This window comes from Gopherus evgoodei, chromosome 8 (assembly GCF_007399415.2).
Source record: "Gopherus evgoodei ecotype Sinaloan lineage chromosome 8, rGopEvg1_v1.p, whole genome shotgun sequence".
Taxonomy (NCBI): Eukaryota; Metazoa; Chordata; order Testudines; family Testudinidae; genus Gopherus; species Gopherus evgoodei.
Window position 1 is genome coordinate 105,608,309 of NC_044329.1, and position 24,250 is coordinate 105,632,558.

At 42.0% G+C, this 24,250-nt stretch overlaps 1 protein-coding gene across 3 annotated transcripts in view; it reads left to right on the plus strand.

Annotated features, from left to right (window-relative positions):
- The window catches only part of SPATA6 (spermatogenesis associated 6), a 64,911-nt gene extending 42,988 nt beyond the window's left edge, over nucleotides 1-21,923 (plus strand). For 2 of the 3 annotated variants that reach the window (XM_030572730.1, XM_030572733.1), the window contains 2 exons: nucleotides 7,809-7,897; nucleotides 11,826-21,923. In XM_030572730.1, the coding sequence (XP_030428590.1) occupies nucleotides 7,809-7,897; nucleotides 11,826-12,006 (270 nt within the window). In that variant the 3' untranslated portion in view covers nucleotides 12,007-21,923. The remainder of the gene's footprint in view (nucleotides 1-7,808; nucleotides 7,898-11,825) is intronic. The other variant, XM_030572731.1, reaches the window with a different exon arrangement.
- The last annotated feature ends 2,327 nt before the right edge of the window (nucleotides 21,924-24,250 follow it).

The following is a 24,250-nucleotide window of genomic DNA, read 5'->3' on the forward strand; positions in this document are numbered from 1 at the left end:
TCCTCCTCTCCCTCTTTGTCAGAGTTCCTGGGACTCCATTCTTGGCTCTTATCCTCCCACTCTCTCTGGGTCATCTCATCCATAACTATCTTTACAGTAGTAGTTATCCATAAATCTACTTCTCTGCTTCTTATCGTTACTTCCAATTCTGCACCATGCTGCTACCTCTGATTCACGATAGTGAACCCAGTCTTGGCTGTTCTTCTACCCCCCATTGTCTTTGCCTTTTCCTGAATTGGTTCATGCCACCACTATTTTTCCTGTATTACAGGCTCTCATGCCTAGTGTCATTTTTGATTAGTCTTTGATTCTTCCATCATGGCCAAACCATTGCCAAAACTTGTCATTTCCTTTTTTACAATACTTCCAAAATTAGTCTCTTCTTTTCACACCCACTGCCAAGGTGATAGTCCATGCTCTAGTAACTTCCTCTCTAGGTTACTGTTCCTCATTGGCCTTCCCCTCTTCTCTTCCTTTTTTAGTGCATCCAAAATGTATCTAAGATCCGCATGTTGTCAGAGCTCTCCATAGCTCCACTCTACCTTTATACTTTCCCTCATCTCTACCCCCAACCCAGCCTCCTCATTATGTTCTGCCATACTTCCTGTTTAACTCTCCCTGGTCTCCTTTTCCCATGCTCTTTTCATGTTTCCCCGGCATCGCACTCCCAAGTTTCATGCAGCCTCTCTGGGCACATCTACACTGCCAGTTGGCCTGTGCTTAGTGGCTTCGGACCATGTGGCTCAGCACCTGCTGGCTCTGGATTGTGTGACTCAGTCCCTTAGCCCAAATCAGCAGGCATGGGCCAGCCATGGGTGTTTAATTGTAGTGTAGACATACCCTCTGAGAGCGATACTTGTTCTGTGAAGTGTATCTTTAGCGCCTTCTACCAGCTGTGTGCTATATTGTACCTGCTCTGACTTTAGACTGTTGGATTTTCATATTGACTGAAAGGTACAGTTTGACACTAATGGTGCTATATATGACTTCTTTACATGACGGGATGAGAATGAATTCTTACTGATTAGCTTAAAATCACATCCATGAGCTCCTGTGACTTCTCTTTTGGAGGAAGGACAACAATTTTGACTTTCCAAATTATTAATCTACGAGTTTATTTACAAAACTAGACGTACGCACAGACTGAAATTCTTGTCAAATGAAAAATATTCAGTCTGAATCCCCAGATTTACAGTATAGACGGTAACTAAAATTCATATAATTCATATGTTTGTACCCACCCATTCATATTCAGGTATGAGAACCTAGTCTCCCAATCTGATTTTTCTGTCAACTGTTGGCTATTTTTCAAAGCTATTAGAGAGACTTTGCGGGGTTGGGGGGGCGTTAAGACTGTTTGACTAAATGTAAGTGAAGATGCTGTACCTTCCCTAAATTGTACATGAATTTCATGACCTTGTGTGAGGTGCCCTGCGGCCTGTTAAATACAAGATGTTTGTAACATTTTTCTGTGTTCTAGGCACTGAAAAGCAGGTACAGCTCAGGTCAGTCTCTTCTGATGTGCCAATGAATTTAGGATGGTAAATTGAATTTTGTGACGGTCTAGCACCTATATATAATGAAAGTTTGCACAGCCTAAACCAGCTCCAATAGTCCTTGACTGTATCTCCTGAACGCCAGACCATGACTCTAAGGCCTGGTCTATGCTACGCGTTTAAACCGAATTTAGCAGCGTTAAACTGATTTAACCCTGCACCCGTCCACACAATGAGGCCCTTAATATTGATATAAAGGGCTATTTAAACGGATTTCGGTACTCCTCCCCGACAAGAGGAGTAGCGCTGAAATCGGTATTGCCATGTCGGATTAGGGTTAGTGTGGCCGCAAATCGACGGTATTGGCCTCTGGGCGGTATCCCACAGTTCACCATTGTGACCGCTCTGGAAAGCAATCTGAACTCGGATGCACTGGCCAGGTAGACAGGAAAAGCCCCGCGAACTTTTGAATTGCATTTCCTGTTTGCCCAGCTTGGAGCTCTGATCAGCACGGGTGGCGATGCAGTCCCAAATCCAAAAAGAGCTCCAGCATGGACTGTACAGGAGATACTGGATCTGATCGCTGTATGGGGAGACAAATCTGTTCTATCACAGCTCCGTTACAGAAGACGAAATGCCAAAGCATTTGAAAAAAATCTCCAGGCTATGATACAGAGTCCACAGCACAGTGCTGTGTGACAAGCTTAACAGAAAGCCGAAAAATCAAATGGATGCTCATGGAAGAAAGGTGGGGGGACTGAGGACTCCAGCTATCCCACAGTCCCTGCAGTCTCTGAAAAGTATTTGCATTCTTGGCTGAGCTCCCAATGCCTGTAGGCTCAAACACATTGTCTGGGATGGTTCAGGGTATATCTCGTCAATTTACTCCCCCTCCCCCGCCATGAAAGAAAAGGGAAAAAAATTGTTTCTTGACTTTTTTCAATGTCATCCTATGTCTACTGCATGCTGCTGGTAGACGGGGTGCTGCAGCGCTGAACATCAGCATCCCCTTCCCGATGGCAGACAGTACAGTATGACTGATATCCGTCTTCATCATCAACCTGTGAGTGCTCCTGGCTGGCCTCAGGTGAGGTCAGCCAGGGGCGCCTGGGTAAAAATAGGAATGACTCCCGGTTATTCCCGGCAGATGGTACAGAACGACTGGTAACCGTCCTCATCATAGCAACTGGGGGATGAGCTCCATCAGCCCCCCCTTTTCATGTCTAAAGAAAAGATTCTGTACTGCCTAGACTATCATAGAAGCGGGATGCTGGGCTCCTCTCCCCCCACCATTTAATGTCCTGCCTGGACTGTCATAGCAGCTGGAGGCTGCCTCCCCCTCATTTTATCTCACTGAAAAGTCAGTGTCTCTTATTCCTGCATTCTTTATTACTTTGTCACACAAATAAGGGGACCCTGCAATGGTAGCCCAGGAGGGTTGGGGGAGGAGGGAAGCACGGGTGGGGTTGTTGCAGGACTATCCCCTAGAATGTCATGCAACTCATCATTTCTGTGGGATCTGACACGGAGCGGCTGTGCTGTCTGGTACACTGGTTCTCTAGTACACTTGCTCTGTATTCTAGGCAGGACTGACTCTATTTTTAGATACAACATAAAGGAGGGAATGACCCGGGGAGTCATTCCCATTTTTGTCTTTGTGCCTCCGGCCTACCTCAGTGAAGGTCAGCCAGGAGCACCCATGACAACAGCAGACAGTACAGAACAACTGATAACCGTCTCTGCTATCTTGCAAAAGCAAATGAATGCTGCTGTGTAGCGCTGCAGTACCGCCTCTGTCAGTGGCATCCATTTCACATATGGTGACAGTGACAAAAGGCAAAATGGGCTCCATGGTTGCCATGCTATGGCGTCTGCCAGGGCAATCCAGGGAAAAAGGGCGCGAAATGATTGTCTGCCGTTGCTTTCACGGAGGAAGGAATGAGTGACGACATTTACCCAGAATCACCTGCGACACTGTTTTTGCACCATCATGCATTGGGATCTCAACCCAGCATTCCAATGGGCAGGGGAGACTGCGGGAACTATGGGATAGCTACGGGATAGCTACCCACCGTGCAACGCTCCAGAAATCGACACTTGCCTCGGTACATGGACGCACACCACCGAATTATTGTGCTTTGTGTGGCCGCGTGCACTCGACTTTATACAATCTGTTTTACAAAACCGGTTTTTGTAAAATTGGAATAATCCTGTAGTGTAGACGTACCCTAAGATAAAAGGATTTACTCGTTTGCTAAAACAGTCTGATGACCGGCTACATTGTCTTCCCATGAAGCCATAAATTACTTTTAACTATTAGAGGAACTGCAAATGGGGAAATGTGAATCTTTTCCTCCAATCTCCCCTTTTCCACTGGCCCTATCTTGAAAAGTCACCATTTGAGAACACAAAAATAAAGCCTCATACCACTCCTGAGCTGTCTCTGCACAAGGGGTTTCCTGTCTCTTACCACCATATTGAGCCATTTCTCCCTCACATGCTCACCCAGACTTGACAGGATGTGCTGCTTTGGTTTTAGCAGACGTTGCTAGTTCTGCAGGTGAGTGGATGGACTAGCACAGGCTGTGTTGAACAATGGTAAGGCAAGTCTCTGTGACCCCACTCTCCCTGTCCAAAAAGACTATCGCATTTAGGAAGGCAGGTGGGAGTGAGACCCAGTGGGAACAAACAGGAAGGCAGGACATCAGGCAGGATGGGATCTTTTATTTTTGGTGCACTTATAACTGACTGGCTTTCAGATAAAAGCACTGCTTCTTATTCTCTTTATTCATGTTCACATCACCTTTCTTCACTTAAATAAGCAGAGAATTGCTTTTTGACATTTATTATGTATCATTAATTTGTGTTGCACTATTACCTGAGGCACCATAATTCAGGGTGCTCTATAACACTCAGTAGAAAGACACTTCTTGTCCTAGAGAACTCAAAATCTAGGTTGTGATAGGAGGCAACAGGTAGGTGAGGCAAATGAGGAGGGGAGGACAAGATAATAATACAGCAAGCAAATTAGCATACAGGAAATGGAGGTCTTGGCTCAGGTCTCCACTTCTGTCCAGATTTGTTATATTTACGGAAGGGTCTCTAATTCCTGTTATTCCAGAGAGCAAGGGCTTAATGTCTCTAACCTTTCCAAATAACCACAGTCCTTGAGATCAAGTGCAACATCAGCCAACTGTGTTTTGCTAGTGCTTATATCTGTAGTGCCTTCTTAAAATACCGTAACCAAAACTCTGAAGAATATTCCAAAGCGGGCTACTACGGCTCTAATTATAACGTGTGAAAAACTAGAGCTGGGCGAAGTATTTAATCTGATGCTCTTTCGCCAAAACACGGAGATTTAGGTGGACCAAAACATTTTGCGGATTTGTTGATTTTTGGCAAATTGTTTCAGTTGAGAACAAGAAAAAAACAAAGTGTTGAAATGAACTATTTTGGCTTAATTGAAATGAAATATTTAGACTAGAGGGTGGGGGCTGGCTTCACCAGGAGACATAGGCACCATTCACAAAACGGAGGAGGAGGCAATGGTCATGTCCCACTTATACGGAGTAGCTCAGTGGTTAGAGCAGGCACCTAGGAGACTCTGGTTCAAATCCCCACTCTGGAAGGACGACTCAGGTCTCCCACTTTCCAGGTGAATGCCTTAATCACCAGGCTGTAAAGTATTCTGGGTGGGGCTCTCAGTCATCTCCTGTTGAAGCTGTTCCACATAGTATATCTGTTGGGCCAGAGGGAGTGAGAACAACTCTAAACTATAATCCTAGTGGTTACAGCTCTCACTTGGGTGTTCCAGTCCCTGCTTCTATGAATATTTATTTGATTTGTTTTGTTTTTCTTTTTTGGACCTACTAGCAAACTAAGAACTCAGTTATTCAAACAGCACTATGGACAGCAGCTTCCTGTTTACATTTGAGGCATCATCTTATGCCTTCCAAAATTTAATTTGGTTCTGGCAAACATTTCAGGTTTTATAACTGCACCTGATTCCTTCTGCTCGGTGCTTTGTAGGGTGTGCCTGCTGAGGGCAGAGTCAGATTTCCTGTTTACACATGCACCCTCATTACCTTCTATTTTTCCGTGATAAATAGCGTTAGCCTTTCCACAGTCCTAGGCCATTCAGCTTGCTCTCCATTTTATTTCTCTTTTCATTTATATTCATTGTCCTATTTCCCAATTTTGCGTTCTGGACCAATTTGATTATATTAACGGAATACGTGAAAGGTAATTGTTCACTAATCCTCGCAGCAGTTGGCTTCTGCTGAAAATATCTTCTAGCTTCGTCTCTGTACAGTCCTTTATTCTATACCTACACAGTAGGTGTAGGTAAGCAAGGGAAGGGTGTGACACTACACCCCCATATTCTTCATAAAGATATCGTTATGATTATGGCATAACTGACCTATTTTATACAAGATAGGTCATGTAATGTATCATTGAAAAAGTTATGATTTACTGAATAAGATCATCCTATTTGTAGGCATGTATCATTTTTGTATCTGAAGTTAGGAATATTGTTTTTGCATCTATTACAAATGGTGTTTGCACCTGGGGAATGCCTATTAGGCAGAATGCAATCAGTCTAGATGGCTGGTTGGGAAGGACCATTAGGGAGAACAATAGGTTTTAGAAGGGGAAGCCTTCCTGGGGACACTGCAAACAGCCTGTGAATCATGGCTGTGGGGTCCTACAGGCGCATGTGACTAAGTCACCTGATACTGGACTCCATGATAATACTAGTGTTTTTCCACTGACCGGGCATGGGAATCAAACTGGGTGACAAAGGGTTCCCACCATATGTTAAAACTGTTTAAGGCAGGGGAGTGACATCATCGTGGTTCCTTCTTCATTGGCTCCCCGCCCAAGATGACTGCCCAAGATGACACCTAAGAAACAAAAAGACTGAGCTGGGGGAGAGGGGCTGAACACAGGCTAGAGGGCTGTCTAGCCTGTGCAAGGAATAACTGGAGTTTTAAGTTGCAAGCAAGTGCAGCTTGCCTTCAAGACACTCTGCAATCTGCCTAAAACAACATTTAGGGTGAGAATTTGCTACACATCTCCAATTTCTTTAGTATATTAATCTTAGATTGTGTGTTTGTTTTATTTACTAGGTAATTTGCTTTGATCTGTTTGCTTTCTCTTGTAATCACTTAAAAACTATCTTTTGTAGTTAATAAACTTCTTTTGTTTTGTCTAAGACCAGTGAGTGGAAAACATAACGGTGGGGCAGAAAGCTGTATACATTCCTCTCCACGTTGAGGGAGGGGGTGAATTTCATGAGCTTACGGTGTTTGAATCTCTGTGCAGCGCATGATGGTATAATTTTGGATTTACCCTCTAGAGTGGAGTGGGGTGCACTTGAGTACTGGGCGGTTCCTTAGCTGAGCCTTCCCCTGCAGCTGTGTGAAGCTGCACTTGGGTATGTCCCTACCTGTACATGTGCTAGTAAAGTTCAGTCTGAAGCCTGAGGAAGGGCTTGGCAGGCTGCCCAACAATACAGCGGAGTGGGAACCCAGACTGGTGGGTCAGGCAGGCCAGTGGTATCCCAGTTCTAAGTAGCACCCCACCTGTCACAAAGGGATTCCTACCTTCTAGTCTTGGTTGTTCTACTGACTTCTAGTGGGTATTATGCTACTTACCTTTTGCACAGGGGACTAATTATTTAATGTTTGTTAAGCACTCGGAAGATGGAGAATCCTAAGTAGTTACTTTTTAAGACTTTCTCTACAGAGTCAGTAAATACTAGGGTGATCAGATAGCAAGTGTGAAATATTGGGACGGGGTGGGGGGTAATAGGAGCCCATATTTAATAAAAAAAACAAAACAAAATCCAAATATCGGGACTGTCCCTATAAAATCAGGACATCTGGTCACCCTAGTAAATACATCATAGTTACCTTGACGTCCATTAAACTAAAGACATACCCTTCTCCTGAACCCCACATACCCCTTCTGCAAGATACAAATGCAGTGCTGCCACCAGCATGCTTCCTAGCACTCAGCCCTGTGTGTGTATAGTAAGCATGAGTGACTAGCATCATCTGCACAGGCCCTTGGATGTACAACTCCTAGAAATTCTTTCCAGTTTATTACCTGAAAATTATTAGCTGAGTTCCAGTGATTTTAATTAAAACTAATCATAAGTAGTATTTGGTTCATTACACCTTTTCCTTTCTCTCCCTCGAGAAATGTAAGCAGTTTCATAGTCATTTACTAAATGAAAGGAAACTATTTCTAAATGAAACTATTGTAATCAGAAACCGGGCTAATGAGAATTTGATTTCTGTTTTTTAGGATGAGAGTAACTCATCAAAAGGAGACTCAAGTAAGACAAGAGACGTTTCGTGTAAAGACTCATTATGTGGCAGTGAACTACAGAGCAGGTGTGAAGTTTGGTTACTACTATATATGCTGTCCTGTCTGGTAATTGGTATAGAAACAACATGTACACCACATTGCTCATATCTAGCTGCAAAATGGATACTTAAATAATTCATTTTCTATTTTAAATTATGCATTATGCTGTAAAATGGCCAAATGCTTCTCTGAGTTAGTCCTACTAAGATTTTTTACCTAAAAGCAAAATGCAGTTAATTATCATTGTGTCTTCCATACTGCTATGACTGACACTGTCAGTCTAACCTTCATTAATCCCTATTTTCAGGATGTACATGGTCATAAAAATGATCCTTAGGCAGTAATTTGGATTTTATAATCTCAGCCAGAGAGCAAATTTTCCATTTTTTAAAAAAGTATTTGGTTATCTTTTAAATTATAGAAATGTGAAAATTGATGCTTAGTAGCTAGACAACTTTTCCCAGGCATGTAACTGAGAGAGGATTTTTTTTTTTTAATTTAAGATTGTCGTACTCTGTATGCTTCATCTGTGATAGGGTGGATTAAACACAGTATTAGGTAGTTTAGTGTATGTATTTCAGATGAGACCTCAAAAACTAAGGTCCTATTTAATTTACATTGGCTTAGTATCTTCTGGTACTCTTCATCTGAAGAAGCTCTTGCTCCAGCATTCCCACTCATAGTGCATTGGTTCATTGCCATCCTGTGACCTAGAAATGGTTGCAGTTGCGGAGGTGGAGGGGTGAGGAAAGGGTGTTGGTGGTAATTTGTGAAACATTTTGGGATTTCTGAGGATGAAAGGCACTATGTACATATCAAACAGGATTAGATCTATGTACCTTTGCTTTTTGTTTTTAAAAAGAAAAAAAACCCTCCAGAATTGCAGTGCTAAATCTAGGCAGATTTGACCTAAAATAGCTATGTTTTGACACTTAAATGTGATGCAAACTTTCACAATGACTGCCAAGTCGTCGTCGTATGTGCAGACAGGAAGAACATTCATATTGTGCAGTGTAGTGCACTTGTAAGATTTAGTGGTTTGCTATTGACATTTGTTTAAAAAAACCCTACATTTTAATTTCTGCAGTTAGGGTGTAACTAAGGGTTACAAATACAGTCATACTCGCTTCTGTCAAAGAGCACTTTTCTCTTTATTAAGTTTTAGAGAAATTGCTATGTAAGTTGTTGGTAATACTTCTATACTTAAGATAAAGGAGTGGCAGTATCACTTATGTTTGCTTGCCCTGACAGTTGAAGCAAACAAAGTATCTGTGTGTTTGTGTACACACATCTCTGTATTGAGGCAGCTTTGAGACTTTAAGATTGGTATTGAAACTTCAAGCTTTGGAGGGGGGGTGGAAATAATGCCAGTACTACAGCATCAAGGAATGACGGGATATGAAATGAGGCACTCAGGTTGGGAAAGTACTGCGTCTTGGGGTTAGACACTGGCAACATTAATTCCACTCCACAAAAGGCAAAGGAGACATAAGAACTCAAGGATGATCTGACTGCTCAGGGTTTGCACAGTTCTTGTCAACAGGATACAAGGACAGAGACAGAGTTCAGAGGAGGACATGGTACTGCCGACAAAATGTTTGCAGTAAAGTAGATGATTGAAAACCACTGAGAATATGGAAAAAGTCCATGTTGTGTGAAATATTTAGTGTATGGTTCACTCTGAAAAGAACTTCTGGGACTCCTGAAGGAGATGTATGAGGGCATAAAAGCACATGACAAGTATTTCAGAGTGGGGAGTTGTGTGCAGAAATCCTGCTATTAATGATTTGTGTGTTTAATTCCCAGGTCACTTAGCTCAGATTGTCAGGATGGTTTCCAGTTAAGACAGGAGACTGGCTTTTCTGTAATATGGCTGTCTTTGTCCATACCAATGCTGAATATCTCATGAGCAAGGAGCGACTAATGGAAATGTACCAAAAATAGACAAGCTTTAAGGCTTTGTCATGACCTTGATATGGAATTTGCCGACTTTACTTTCATTCTTGGCGAGTCGGCCATGTTTGACACTGTGATGGTTTTTGAACGGAGGAACGTGAGGAACTTTAGTTTTTCTGGCCCAAATTACATTTTTAGTAGAAGGAAGTGCAGATACAGACTATAGGGAGCAATCTGTCTAAATAAGGAAGTAGAAGTGTTGCTTGAGTTGTATACATGAAGGTGGATGCATTGTCCTAATAGGATATTTATTTGCTGGGCTGCGGTCTGTGACTTTTCTTCGGGAGGGTAGATAGTAGGATGGGCTGTGGAAAAGAAAATACAGATCTGGTATCTTGATCTAGCCCCAAATCCTGGAGGCCTCCAATTCTATAGAACTGTTCAAATTCAAAACGGGACTATGAGGATCCCTTGTTGATTGACAGTCCTTGTGTGTTGGTTTCTTACAAGTCAAAGCTGTAAAGTGCAGTTCTACCTGGATGGTAAGGAAAGGTATGTTTAATTTACTGCAAATAGTCAATTGATTTAAAATACCTGGGCCTGTTTTTGTGGAGGGGATTAAGTGTCAAGATGGCTTTTATGCATTTTCAGCCTTGTGCCCACAATTGTGGGCACAGCTGGTACCATTTTTCACCCAACTCCCTGTTTCTATAGCATGTAGACTGGCTTCCAAATTACATTGTTTGTGCCCCAGCGTATAATTGTAAGTGGAAGATGATACCTTCGGTTTATCATGCGCAAAAAGTGAGACCAGGGTTTAGCGATCTGGCCCTAAATCTCTCATCTTTCCCCACCTCATTCCCATTGTTTTAAGTGTACCTTTCAGTGGAAACCTCCAGTACAAGATGCTGTAGCTAGCTAAAAATACCCTCACGAATAATGTCACATATGTTGGTTCACTCATTGTTTAATACACATTAACTTCAAGACAGAATATTAAGACCTGGAAATTCTGTCACTCTGCTGGAGTGGTGTGACGTGACTTGATCAATATATGCATAAGCAACACATTTTTGAAATGTACCTGTAAAATCAAATCTTACTTCTATTTTTCAGGCAAAAATGGCCACCAGTAAACTTCACATGCCCAGTTTATTTTCCCATCCAGAAGATGGTAGGGTTGGGATCTGAACCTTTAGAGAACAGGGGTAAACATTTCAAAAACATCTAACTCATTTAGATGTGTTTGAAAAATTTACCCCAGAACTGATCGTTACCTTTTTAATTTTTGATGATCTAATTTCAAATATAATATAATATAAAATCAAACTGGTTGGGTGTATTATAATGCAATCGTTTATTTCAAAGGTCCTAACATAAAGCAAACAATCCATGAAGCTCAGATATATAAGTGCATTAAAATCTGTCAGTGCTTGGTAATGAAGACTTTCAGAGGATAAATTCTACTTGATGGTTCTAGGAAAATGAATTCTGGAAGCTACTGGTATATGAAAATCTTTTCTTACAAATATTAAAACACTGACACATAATGGGAAGAAACAAGTAACATTCCATTGCCATTATATCATCATGTATTTGGTAAAATATATTTTTAACCTGAGATGGTGAGGATAGAACACATTATAGCTGCAACTGCAGTCATTTAATTTACCTTGAATAGATTGTCTTCATATTGAAATAGCTGCTTATAGTTACATTTTGACCTTCAAAGGAGACACGCATCCTATGTAGCTGCTGCATAGGGCTCAATGCCTAGTCACACTGCCAATCAAAATACTGTAAAGCAACCACATTCTGTTCCAAAATGAATTCTGCCTCTATTGCAGAGGTATTTATAAAGTGTACTTGGTTACATGAAGTCTTCTGTATTTTAATAACATGGGCTTCTGTTTCTTAGAATAATTGCGGTATAATTATATTTCTACTTGTAAAATGTCACTATTTCTCAGCACTGTATCTGAGTTCACGCTACATTTTCAGACTCATGTTTCCTCCTCTCCTCAGACTGATCATTTTTGGCTTTGCTTATATTGACAGTTCATCAGCTCAGCAGAACACCACCGTTCACTTGGATAATGGTGAATATTGGTCCAACCGTGCAGCTGTGTACAAAGGAAAACCCCACAGAGCTGTCTTTGAAGACAGCCTGGAGAAAATATACAGAAACATGTACAAAAAAGCTTGTGGCACCATTTCAAAAAGAAAAATACATTCCTGATAGCAATACAAACAGAAATGTACAGTGCACAAGGTTACTATTTTTAATGAGAATTATTTTTGTGTAACAAATATTTGTACTCTATTTTTTAACAGGGAATGTTCACTGGGAAGAACTGTTATGGGCTAGTGGGGCTTTGAGGCTGGGACCCCAAAAGCAAAATCTTAAAATAAAAAGAAAGTCCGAAACAATTAAAGTTAAACAGGTGCATTGTTCCCTTAAGAAGCTAGGATGGTGCTATTTCACCCACCCCTTCTTTGTCCTTTTCAGTTCTGAAGCAGGCACTGAGTAAAGTGGATCTTCCTATCCATCATCAGTGCAGGCTTTGATTGCAGCCAGCTCTGTTTTAGTTATTAGCAATTTAAATATAGGTGGTTGAAAGTGAAACCTGCCCCAGTGTTTAAAGAGCTAGTGAGATGATCATAGTACGATACTATCTATTTGGAGGGATTTTTTTAGAAGGATAATGTCTGCTCATTCCAGGTGTAGAAATGGAGAAGGGAAAAATTCTGATAGTTAACTCTTGTAGCTGTGTTTAAAGTGTTTCTCAGCACTCTCAGCCATGACATTTCTATTAATGTCAAGCTCTTTTGAAAATAACTATCTATATATTGTAAGAAAGCATCTCTTCTTCTTTTTCATGCATCCCAATGTAATGATCTCTACAAGTTTCCAGGATCACTTTTGGAGCTCGTCAGCTAGAGCCAGATGCCCCATGCAAGCATTATGAAGTCCCTGCATCACAATCCCACCATGTTTGGAGCCCATCCTTACTAGCCTGCTGGGGATGTATTGGCAGAAATTGCATCTTTTCGTTAAAGGCCACCAAATGTTTGGCAGTAGTTAGATGCTCTCCCTGGAGAGGGAACCTTTTCAGCCTCACATTGAACAGCTCCCACATTAACAGACCAGGGCAAGCTGCCCATCTGAGTGATTTAAAAGGGCAAGCATGTCCATCTCCTGCTTGTTTCTCCCATTTCAAAAGGAAATGTGTATCCTGGCGCATTCACCACAGAAGCAGGCAGCGGGGACAGATTCAGTTACACTGGTGCCATCTTATATCTTCCTTTTGGACAAAGGATAAAACTAGTTGTATAGATGGCAGAAATCTAGGACTGTAACCTGCCAACATACGGGGATAGACTAAATGTTGGCTTACTGCAATCCATGCTTTAATACTAAGATCACCTAATTGATTTAAGGAAGCAGCCTGTGAACGAGTAAGTCAGGTGGAGAACGCACTGAAAAGCTGTGCAGCGCAGCTCCAGGAAAGGGGGCTTTTGAAGGAAATGTACTGAATACAGGCATTTCTGCTCCTGGTAACAGCTAAACCAATTGCTGGATTAACAGCTCCATGTTCCTGGCCTTGGTCATGCTTGGCCATTGCAGTGCTTTAGATTTTCAGAGTGCAAAACAAAGATTAACCAGTTATTTAATCCTCACAACATCCTATAATGTAGAGGAGCATTATTAAGTTGCTTTTTAGAGCTGGACATGTACAGCACAGACTTATCCAAAGCTTGGTACTCACCAGCACAGCAGGGTTTAGAATGTACAAGTTTCTGGGTCCTAGCCCTGTGCTCAACCATTAAAGTGGGCTGCTTTTCTGTGGCTCTGGTCCCTATTGGTCTGTACTACAATAGTTTCTTAATAGATAAAATTGACCAATGAAAAGATGGCAGGAAGAAACCAGGAAGACCATCATGAAAAGCCAAGGCAGAATTTGATTGGCTCTCTGCAGCATGTGACTTAGTGTTACCCAACCAAAATCTACATTGCAAGTGCAAGTTGAAATGTTTTCCTGATGTGAATGAGCACTCAGTCATGAGTCCTGTCTTCCTGCCCATGCAGTCAACGCCTCCTTGTTCAGTACACCCTCCTGGCCTGAACCAAGTGTCATAGCTAAGTGAAAACTGTAAGCATACACTTTACTACTGTTCAGGTAACCAGAGCAAAGCTGGTGTTTGCCCTAGGCATGCTAGACCTGCAGGACATGAAGCATGTGCTGTGTATGCACACACTCTGTGTGCCTTACCTTGACTGTTGTCTAAAATTTTTTAGCAGCCGCAAGCATCCTTCACAGTCTCAGCAGGAAAGGGGTAATTGTGGTGTAGGGACTGCGAATATTTTGGATATCACCTGCTATCCTTTGTTTTGCACCTAGGCCCATTCTCTCTCCATGATATAGGAGTGCTACTCACCACTACCCATCTCTGGTGGTTCAGCCAGTTAGTTACTGATTTGAGCCCAATTAAACACATAGGAGGTGCTGAACATACAGAGTTGCCATGTCCTTGTGTGTGAGACTGGTGACCCCAGCCCCACATTTGCAGCCAGAAAATTGAGGAATAGGGGAAGACGGGAGAGAGACCCACCATGAGAAGTCAGGATAATGAGTTGGAGGATAGAAAGAAAGTGTGGGCTAAAGGGGCAGGAGTTTGGTGAGAAAGACGAGGCTGTAATTTAAGTTCCATTTTAGCTTGATTGACAGGTGGCAATCCTGGTTCTTTAAATTTTGGGGGAACCTACAGGCTTGCTTAGTCTGGGCTTCCTTTAGGAAGAATGGGAAAGGAAAAGAAGCGTTCATATTTGAATTTTACTGGATAGGAATATTCTCCATATGAAGTTTTGCTATATAATATAACTTGCGCTATAAATTGTATGGCCACGCTTTGGCCCCGCTCCTATCATGTGTAGATGTTCTGCCTCTTAGAATCAGCTAGTATCATCAATATCAGCTAACCACCTCTCTGATAGCAGGATTGTGCTTGTAATACGTACTCCATGACATAGCTAAGGGTTTTCTTCCAAACCCTGTATTGGAGTCCATTTCTGTTGTTAGGGGGAAACTTGTATGCAAAATGTGACTTAAGAGTCAAGTTACACAGCTCTGTCCATTTGAAATCTGCAAGCCACTTTTAAAACAAGTGTTTGGCCCCCTCTCCTGTTCGTGTGCTTGGCTAACCTTCTATTAATATGCATATAGCTCAAGTGCAAAGAAGACTGATTCTCCTCTGCTACTGCAGTATGCGATAAGTATAGTTTCAGGCAGTGAACCAACATAGTAATAAACTGCGATTGTTTCGTGCACCTTGCCTTCTAATACAATTTAAATCCCTTCTATCAAATGCAAATTTCTAGGTTCCTGAGCAAAGCTTTAAATAGCATTTTCTTGCTCAATCCTTATCTTTGCCATCCACAAAGTGGTGTGTTAGTGACAGCAGGATGGCATAATTCCACCACTACCATTTTGCCTTCTAAAGGAAAACTGCCTACTCAAATCTAGAAATAATGGGATAGATTAAGAGAGAATTAGAGTTTATTGCATTAGTCTTCTTTATTTCTTTTTTTCCTCCCCTGAACTGTCATAGCCCAGGAGTATTCTAACCAGACTTTATTTGCCTTTTTGGTATTGTGTGTGACACAAAATGTAATCAGCATAATATTTTAATCACTTTTCTTTTAGTAAGTCAAACTGAGGCTACCTTTGTCTCAACTCCCACTGGGGCAGAAACTTAGTTTGTGCAAATACAAACAGTGGGTCGCAATCACAAGTCAGGCTCTTTGCTAAATAGCAGTCACTTTAAAAATCCCTCAGCATTGCCTTGTAGTTATTAACAAGTGGAAGTGTCAAGCTCTTTAAGGATCAGCATTATCTAGCTTCCCAGCTAGAAGGATAGAAGCGCTGGCTTGGTCCCTTGAGAATGTCAGATGGAGCGGACGATGTGGAACACCTCAGATAATGAAGACACTGAGAATTTTTAGGCTCAAAATTTGAACTTCTTTAAACTCATTTGATGAGGAAAGTGCTCCAGGTTCTCTGTACTGTATGTATTTTGGGTTTTTATAGACTAGCTCTTCAAGATTTCTTCACTTGAAGTTTTCGGTGAGTCACCAGAAAACTAAGAAATCTGTTAAAAGAAGCTAGTCTTCTTTGAGGTGTGTCCCTGTGGATGCCTCACTTCAGGTGCACGTGCACCCGTGCCTCTGATCAGAGATTTTTTGGTAGCAGTGCCCATTCAGACTTCGCCTGCATCCTACACATCCACATGCCCCATTCTGAGGCTATATAGGGCTGTGTGAGTGCAGCGCCTTCGGTCCTTTCTCACCCACCTTCCCTTCACAAGCTCCTGGCCATATTGCAGACTTCTTCAGCACAGGCGGCGCTGCCAATTAATGATGCTGTCCTTGAGCCACCCCAGACCATCTGGAAAACTCCAGCAGTGGCACCTCCTACATGCAAGGATGCCAGTAAAAAAATTCTACCTTCCCAGCCAGGGATTCTGAGTTTTTGTTTTCACATCCGGCATCAAATTGTCTAGTCATGGACACAGTTAATGAAAGGAGAAGTCAGCATATTTCTAAAGCTACCCCGTATAACAAGGGCCAGAAGTGGCTGGAGTTTTTTGGTCAGAAAAGCTACTCTTTGGCAACATTACAGTTTGGGATTGTGAATCACCAAGCACCGATGTTGAAATGTAACTACCTGAATTATGAGACGTTTTCCGTATAGCACCATAATAAAGGAGGGTCAGCTCGTGGCAAAGACATCTTTGCAGGCTTTACTTGATGTGGTCAACACTGCATCCAGGTCTATTTCCACTGCAGTAGTGATGTGCAGACTACACAGGCAGCTCACCTCATTCCCTAAATGACTCTAGGTCTACACTTAAGTTCCTGGAAATGTACATGCCTGCAAATAAAAAGAAATTCAACAGGACTCAGTCCGTGCAAAGATCCCATCTTGCTTAATGTTCCACTCTCCGTAGACCATCTGAACTGCTGGCTAAGAGGTCAAGATTTTCTAAAAAGGAGCCAGTGACTAACTTGAATACTTCATCCGAGCCCGTCAACATTTCCCAAACTTCACTTTTTGTGGGTTTGGTTGGGAGTTTGAACCACCTGATAGGGTTTCTTGGCTACACTATTCCACCCTTTTCCCTTAATTTGGACACTGTCTCTTGCTATACCAACAGGTTACTGTCTCCCATGGATCAGACAAAGGGGTATCAGTCGCTGTTACTTCTGGTTATATGATCCAATTTATCTCCATCCTCCCCTTCCACCTGCCTTTTCCTTCTTTCTTCAGGGACCTTCTCACGATCAATTGCTGACATGAGATCACATCGCTGTGAAGTCAAAGGGCTATAAAACCAGTTCCACTTCAGCCCAAAGGACAAGGGCTTTGTCAAAGGTATATTCCGTTACCCAAGGAAAACGGGTTGGAGGCCAAAAGTAGATCTCAAACAATTGATTAAATACGTCAAGACATCTGAAATTCAAAATGATGTTCGTAGTAGCTATAATTTCCTCCCCCAAATCCAGGGACTGGTTTGCAACTCTTGACCTCAAAGATGCTTACTTACGTCGTGCAATTTATTCCTCTCTCAAAAGATTTCTTCATTTCATAGTCATTCACCAACAATTCCTACCCTTCAGCCATTCTTCCGCCCCAATGTTTTTCTCAAAAATAATGGTGGTTGTAGCCGCTACCTGCATCATCTAGGAATAAGTCTGTCTGTGCCTCGGCGACTGGCTCCTCGAAGGGCAGTCTTATCAGGAGGTGTTGTCAGCAGTTTAAACAACAATTTCACTTTTCCACAATGTAGGCCTACAAATAAATATTGAGAAATGGCCTTGACCCCTATACAGCATATATTTTTTTTATAGCAGTGTTTTTGGGTTCGGTGATGAGCAAGTCTCCCGACGGGTTCCTCACTCTATCCAAAGAATGCAGTTCAGGCCTCAAATACCAGCTAGAACATGACTGCAGCTTCTGGGTCATCAGGTAGCTTGTGTTTTTGTAACATAGAACACTAGGTTACATCTTCAGTGTGTCCAGGAGTGACTCTCAGAGCAGCATATATATTCAACAAAGAGTCTGAAATGATACTCAGCCATTCACCTGGTGGAAGGATCCTTGCAAGGTTTGTGCAAGAATCCTGTTCATCCAGCATCCTCCTATGGTCATAATAACATCGGACTCTTCTCTCTTGGGCTGGAGAGCACATTTGAGTCCTCATGTGTCCCAAGGCAAACGGTCACAACAAGAACAGTGCTTGCACATGAATCTCCTGGAATTGAGGGTGGTCAGAAATGTTTGCCGCCACTTTCTTCCCCTAATCAAAAACAAGTCAATCAAGATCATGATGGACAACATCTCTTGTATGTATTATATTATTTGTCATTGGGGAGCGTGTTCCCTCTCGCTCTGCACCGAAGTGATAAAGATTTGGAATTGGTAAATAGTCAACCAGATATTTCAGCTTCTTACTTCCCAGGTATACAAAACACCATGGCAAATGATGTCAGCAGACATTTTATCCTAAATTGTGAATGGGAGTTGGACTTGTGAGTCTCTACAAAATATTCCTAATTTGGGGGTTTCAAGAGGTTGACTTTTGCACCACTGCAGCCAACACGGAGTGCAAAAAAATTAGCTCCAGAGGAGGACTCAAGCCTTTATCTCTAGCAACCACCTTTCTCATTACATGAACAAAGGGTCTTATTGATGCTTATCCACTGTTTCCACTGCTTTTAAAGGTTTTCAGCATGAACAGGACCACGCCAGGGACATTTTGATTGCACCAACTTGGCCAAGGCAGGTTTGGCTTCCTTACCTCATCGAACTCACCTCTTGCCCTCAGTTCTCAACTATTGTTTCAAAATGCAGGTCAAACACTTTTCCCCAGTCTGAATGTTCTGCAACTCCAGGCACGGTTCCTCAATGATTCTTGGGATTAGAGGTGTCCTGTTCATCAGGAGTACAACCTATACTGTTAAGTAGCAGGAAAAAATCTACAAGATGCACTTATCTCCAGAAATAGAGAAGGTATAGTCTTTGATGTAACCACTTTCATCACTCACCTGTCCAGTCATCTCTTTCCACAGTCTTGTATTTACCTGTTGGAACTGAAGGTATGAGATCTATCTGAGAGTTCCATCGAGGTTCGCTTAGAATCAATAACAACTTTCTGCTCACCAGTAGAAGGTTTCTCATTTTTCACACATCTAACCACAAGGAGGTTCCTGAAAGGTCTTACAAAACTTTTTCTGTAAATTAGTGATCTGTTCTGCTTTAGGATCTCAGTCTTGTCCTTAACTGTCTCATGGAACAGCCCGCTGAGCCACTAGCTACATGCTCTCCGTTACATTTGCCTATGAAGATGTCCTTTTTGGTGGCCATCACTTTTGCTTGAAGGGTTGGGGAGATTGGGACTCTAATGGCAGGCCCTCCATTTTCTGTGTTCTTCAAGGGCAAGGTATCATTACAACCCCATCAAAAACTTTTACCTAAGGTTTCTTCTGAGTTTTTCACATTAACCAGACTATTCACCTTCCAGTTTTCTTTCCAAAGCTGCATAAGACAATACCCAAAGCCACCTTCCATACACTAGATGTTAAAAGGGCATTGACCTTTTACTTGGACAAAACTGAACCATGAACCATTCAGGAAATCCCCTAGACTTTTGCTGTCATTGCAGACAGGCCTAGGGGATCCACCATCTCCATGCAGTGACTCTAAATGGATCTCTGAATGTATTCTTACCTGTTACAGTTTGGCTGATCTCCAACCTCTCCTACAAGGAACTGCACATTCTACTCAGTCACAGTCTACAACTGTAGCCCTGCTGGAGGTCGTTACAGTTGTGGAAATCTGCAGCACTTCAATGTGGACCTCAGTACTTGCTTTTCCCAACCATTGTGCTTTGGGTCATGCTGTAAGATCAGATGCTACAGTAGACAACCCAGTCCTTTCTTCAGTGCTGAACTCTTGTTATGAACCTTCTGCTTCCTTAAAGGGTTATGGCTAGCAAGTCACCTGAAGCGGAGCACCCATAAGACACTACTCCATGAAGGAGAAGAAGTTACGTACCATGTGCAATAACTAGAGTTCTTTGAAATGTGTGTCCCCTATGAGAGCTCCACTAATCGCCCTCCTGCTTCAGAGTTTCCTTTGTGGGACTTTGTAGTACAGAAGGCAGTTTGCCCACTCAGCCCTATATAAGCTCGGACACAGGGCGCATGCGTTGGATGAACAGGCACTTCTCCGATAAAGGCACAGAGCGCATTCGGATCTGAAATGTGTCCCCGGGGTGCTCCATCTCCAAGAACTCCAGACACTGCACAAGGTGAGTAATCTCTCCTTGTGGTTAGGTTATAGAACTGGGAGCAAGAAGACTCGGGAAGTCTGTGGTGAAACACTCTGCCTCCTTGTGCCTTTGTTACCCTATCCATAAAATAGGGAGACTATACCTCTGCTACACAGGGAAAAGTGCTTAAAGATCCTGAGATAGAATTTGTTACAGAAGTGATTTATTATGGGGAGGTGGGGGGAACCTCACCAAGTCCCATCTCTTATTCGATAAAAAGGGCTTTACTGTAGATTTCCCATTTTCTTTCTTTTTTTAATCATGTAACTCTCAAAATTAAACAAGCACTATTCTTGTTGAGATGGGAGCCTGATGTTAAATCTGGCTGAGTCCATTGAGAAAGAGAATATACAACTCTGACAGCTTGTGGCTTAGAGTCTAATCATTATAATAAAAATCCTAGCCAACCTCATTGGTTTAGGTTTTGACCCTGCATCTCTAATCCTGCATTGTTGCTACTGGAGTCTCTTCTACACTATACAGGTTCTTATACTTCATCTATGTGTATATACATATGCATACGTATGCTGTGCTATTAATTTATCTTAGTAGAGTCAAGGTCAAAATGTGCCTTGCACCTAGAGTGGAAGGTGGCGAGTCATTCTATCACTGTATAATCTTCGTCTTCCTAAATCCTAAACTTGATGTTATTTTAGCAACACTGAACTGTGCAAAACAAAATTTTGCCAGTGGCCTCAGTATATAAATACAATAATCTAATAGAAAGTCTTTGGATCACGTGAAGTCTGACAACTGTCTTAATTAAGACCGTATGAGTTTACTTGCCTGACTAAGAGATAAAATTTATCAGAGATTATTATTGAGAAGATTTAAAAGTTGGAATTAGCTGTGGAGTGTGACAGGGACTTTTGAGCTTTTTTTTCTCTAAAAAGTTTATGGGGAAAACCTTGAAACTTTTTAGAAGTCAGTGACCAAGCTCTTCTACAGCAATAAAACCACTAGAAGCCAGCCTTTGGGGATGACTTGAATTAACTACCTCGCTGATGGAGATGATGCAGTAAAGAGGGAAGCCTTTTTAGACCAAGTCCTATGTCCCATAACAAACGCACCCTAATCACCTACCACCCTTGTAGTTTCATGTGCTTGCTTTGTGAGGGAAACCTATTTTGAAATCCAGAATAATTTTCTGGATGAAAACCTGTAGGAAATGTAAACCTTACCTTTGGCATATCAACTTCAGAGGTCATGCAAGCTTTCTGCTGTGGATTCCCATCCAGTCAGGATGGTTGGTTTTGATCTAACAGAGCTGTGGGACCTAGCCATCTGAAACCACTTTCCCCATGATGCTCCATTATGACGGCTGCTATCAGCTGAGCTACTCTTGCTATGGTCCCTAGCTTTGAAAGCTTTTAGGTCTAGAGTCCGACATGTTTTGGAGAGTCTTTGGTTTTAGAACTTTCTCTTTGTTCCTCAGAGTTTGCCACCTTTTAGGGCATAGGGTGGAGTGCTGTTCGTTGGTCAGGCTTTTACTTAACTCTGTGGAATTGCTGGGGAGGCTTTTCTTAGAATGCGTTGAGGTGACACAAAAGGAGGAGATCTTTGGTCAGTCTGTTGGGGGCAGTTTAATGTGTTGCTTTCCATATGCATCAGCGCACCCAGATGCCACGGATGAGGGGTTTATAAAATAGTCATTTAAATAAATCACTTGAAAGTAACACAGGCAATATCCAGTTCACCGAACTTTTGTAGATTGGATGCTTATGTTTAGATCATTAAACCAACTGGAATTTTTTGGACTTTGAGCTCAATGTGTTCTTTCAAAGGCGATAGCTCTGTGAACTGGTTCATTCAGCACTCCAGTAGTAAACACTTGACAGAATGTTGCTTTCCCTGCCTGCCTTGTTTTCACCACAATCATGGAGTGTTTACATACATTTTAGCCTCTGTGCCATTTTTTGAAGGCTTTATTTGTCTCATTTACGTTTTTGGTTTGGATAATACTTAAATATGAAATCCATCTGTGAAGCATATTGTATATGCACGTTGAAGGGTAAAACCAGTTTTTAATTAAAATTTTATACAGCGCTTGTATTTCACTTTGTCCTGTTTTATTATGAAACACTTCAATCTTCTTCCTAAAACACACATGTCTCGTACGTTTCAAGATGTTCCGTGTTGCTCATGCAGAACCAGTTTCTGAGCTCTGTCAGCAGAGCGCCATATGTTCTGGGGTTCATTTAGCGTCTCTCTCTGGCATTTGTGTAGGCAGCATCTTGGATGTAGTGCAACTAAGCTAGATTCCATTCTTCTCTTTTGTAAAACTTGTCAGGAGATAAAATAGCAGGGGAAAGAAAACCCTGAATTATACTCTAATGACTTGCCTTATAAATTTATGGTAACCTGGCCAATCAAAATAAAAAAAAAAATTGTATGAGGATTTCATTTAATTGTGGCTTGTGCAGAGTATATAAAATATACTAATGTTGCAGTGCAGCCCAATGTTGCATCAGAAATTAAATGCTGGAGATGAAGATACTACTGTCATTGAATAACGACGTAAAAGTACAAAAGCTGAGTTTTGCAGCACATGGGTAAAGGTACGAGGCGTTGCTTTGGTGTCTTCTGTCTTCATGAAAGCTACATTTCCCCATTAAATGTCTGCAACTGGAGAGCAGTCCTTCATCCCCATGGGTTCGATTGTCTCATCCTGTAAGAAAACCTTCATCTTCCACTTGATAAGCAATCCATTCCCGCCATACAACCTTGGCTTACCGCTCTTACAGGCTGTGAATCCATAAGTTACATCCACTGATGAGCTTTCTTGCTCTGTTCCGTTTAATTCTGGCCTTTAGAAATTAACCCAAGCATTTTAGCTTCTGCATAACATATTCAGAGAAGAGGAGCCAAATATCAAGCCCCACCTCCCAAGATTCAGTGATGTGACAAAGCAGCAAGCGTGGGGAGCATTGGCTTTGAAAAAGTGCTTCCCTTCTGTTCTGATGGGATAAATGAGGGCTTGAGTGAAAGCTCACTGATTCTGCTCCTGTTTACAGTGATGTAAGTCAGGCCTAATTCCACTGAAGCCAACAGAGTTACACCCATGTAGAGCTTGCATAAATGACAGAAGAATCTGCCCCATGGACTTTATTGCCATACTCTTTCCTGAAGAATAAGCTTTTTAAAAAGCTGTTGACTTGGCATTCAGTTCTTCTAGATGAGGGAATCTGATTTATGGCGGTTGTAGGTTTTACAGCGTCTAAGAACAAAGCAAAACTACTGACATTTCTGCTTTGATGTGGGTCTAGCTGCGATTTGATTTTGAAATCTGAAAGTAAACTGAAACTACCTCCAGTTTAAGTCTTGTTTAGTAATCTTTAAAGTTCTCGAAACCTTTTCCCCTGGGGACCAGACAAAATTATAGCAGTAATCTTTCTTATGGCTGCACACCTACAGAGACAGTGCCTGTAGGTTAATGAAAAAAGTGACACTGTTACTTGCCCGTGCTTCCAGCGGAATTTTTTTCTTCAAATTGATGTGAACTCTTGCACTGATACAAGTCTGAGTCTCTCCTACTAAATTGAATATGCCTCGTGCAACTCACACGTGAACATTTTCAACAATGCTGTTTGTTTTTTTTAACGGCTACAATAAAAATTACACGTTTCTCTTCAAAATAAGCTGTCTTTATGCCAAGTCCAGAAGGTGGTCAGAAGAATCTGCCCCTAACATCGAGGGAGTGACCACAATGCAGACTCTACTGTTGTGTTTAGTCCTCATATTAGCCTATCAGGCAAGGTTGCGGCCACGCTACAGGGTAATAGCTGACTGCAGGAGATGGACTGCTGAAATGTCTTGTGCCCATAGCGGTGCTCTGTTTGCTTACATGTGGCACTAAGGTAGCTGGGGACACATCCCTTGGTTCGTAGCACTTCAATAAACTGTGCCTCTCTGCCAGTACTTTTGCAGTGTATTGTGAGTGAACTTGTCTGGCCCTTCTGGGGAACCTGGGTGGAAATGGCATGAACCTGGCAATGCCTCAGATAAGCTAGTTCTGGCTTGGCATGTTCCAGCTTGTGATCCACTGCCATCTTAGTCCCTTTGTGTTTCTCCTGGCGCTGAGGTCCTGTTTT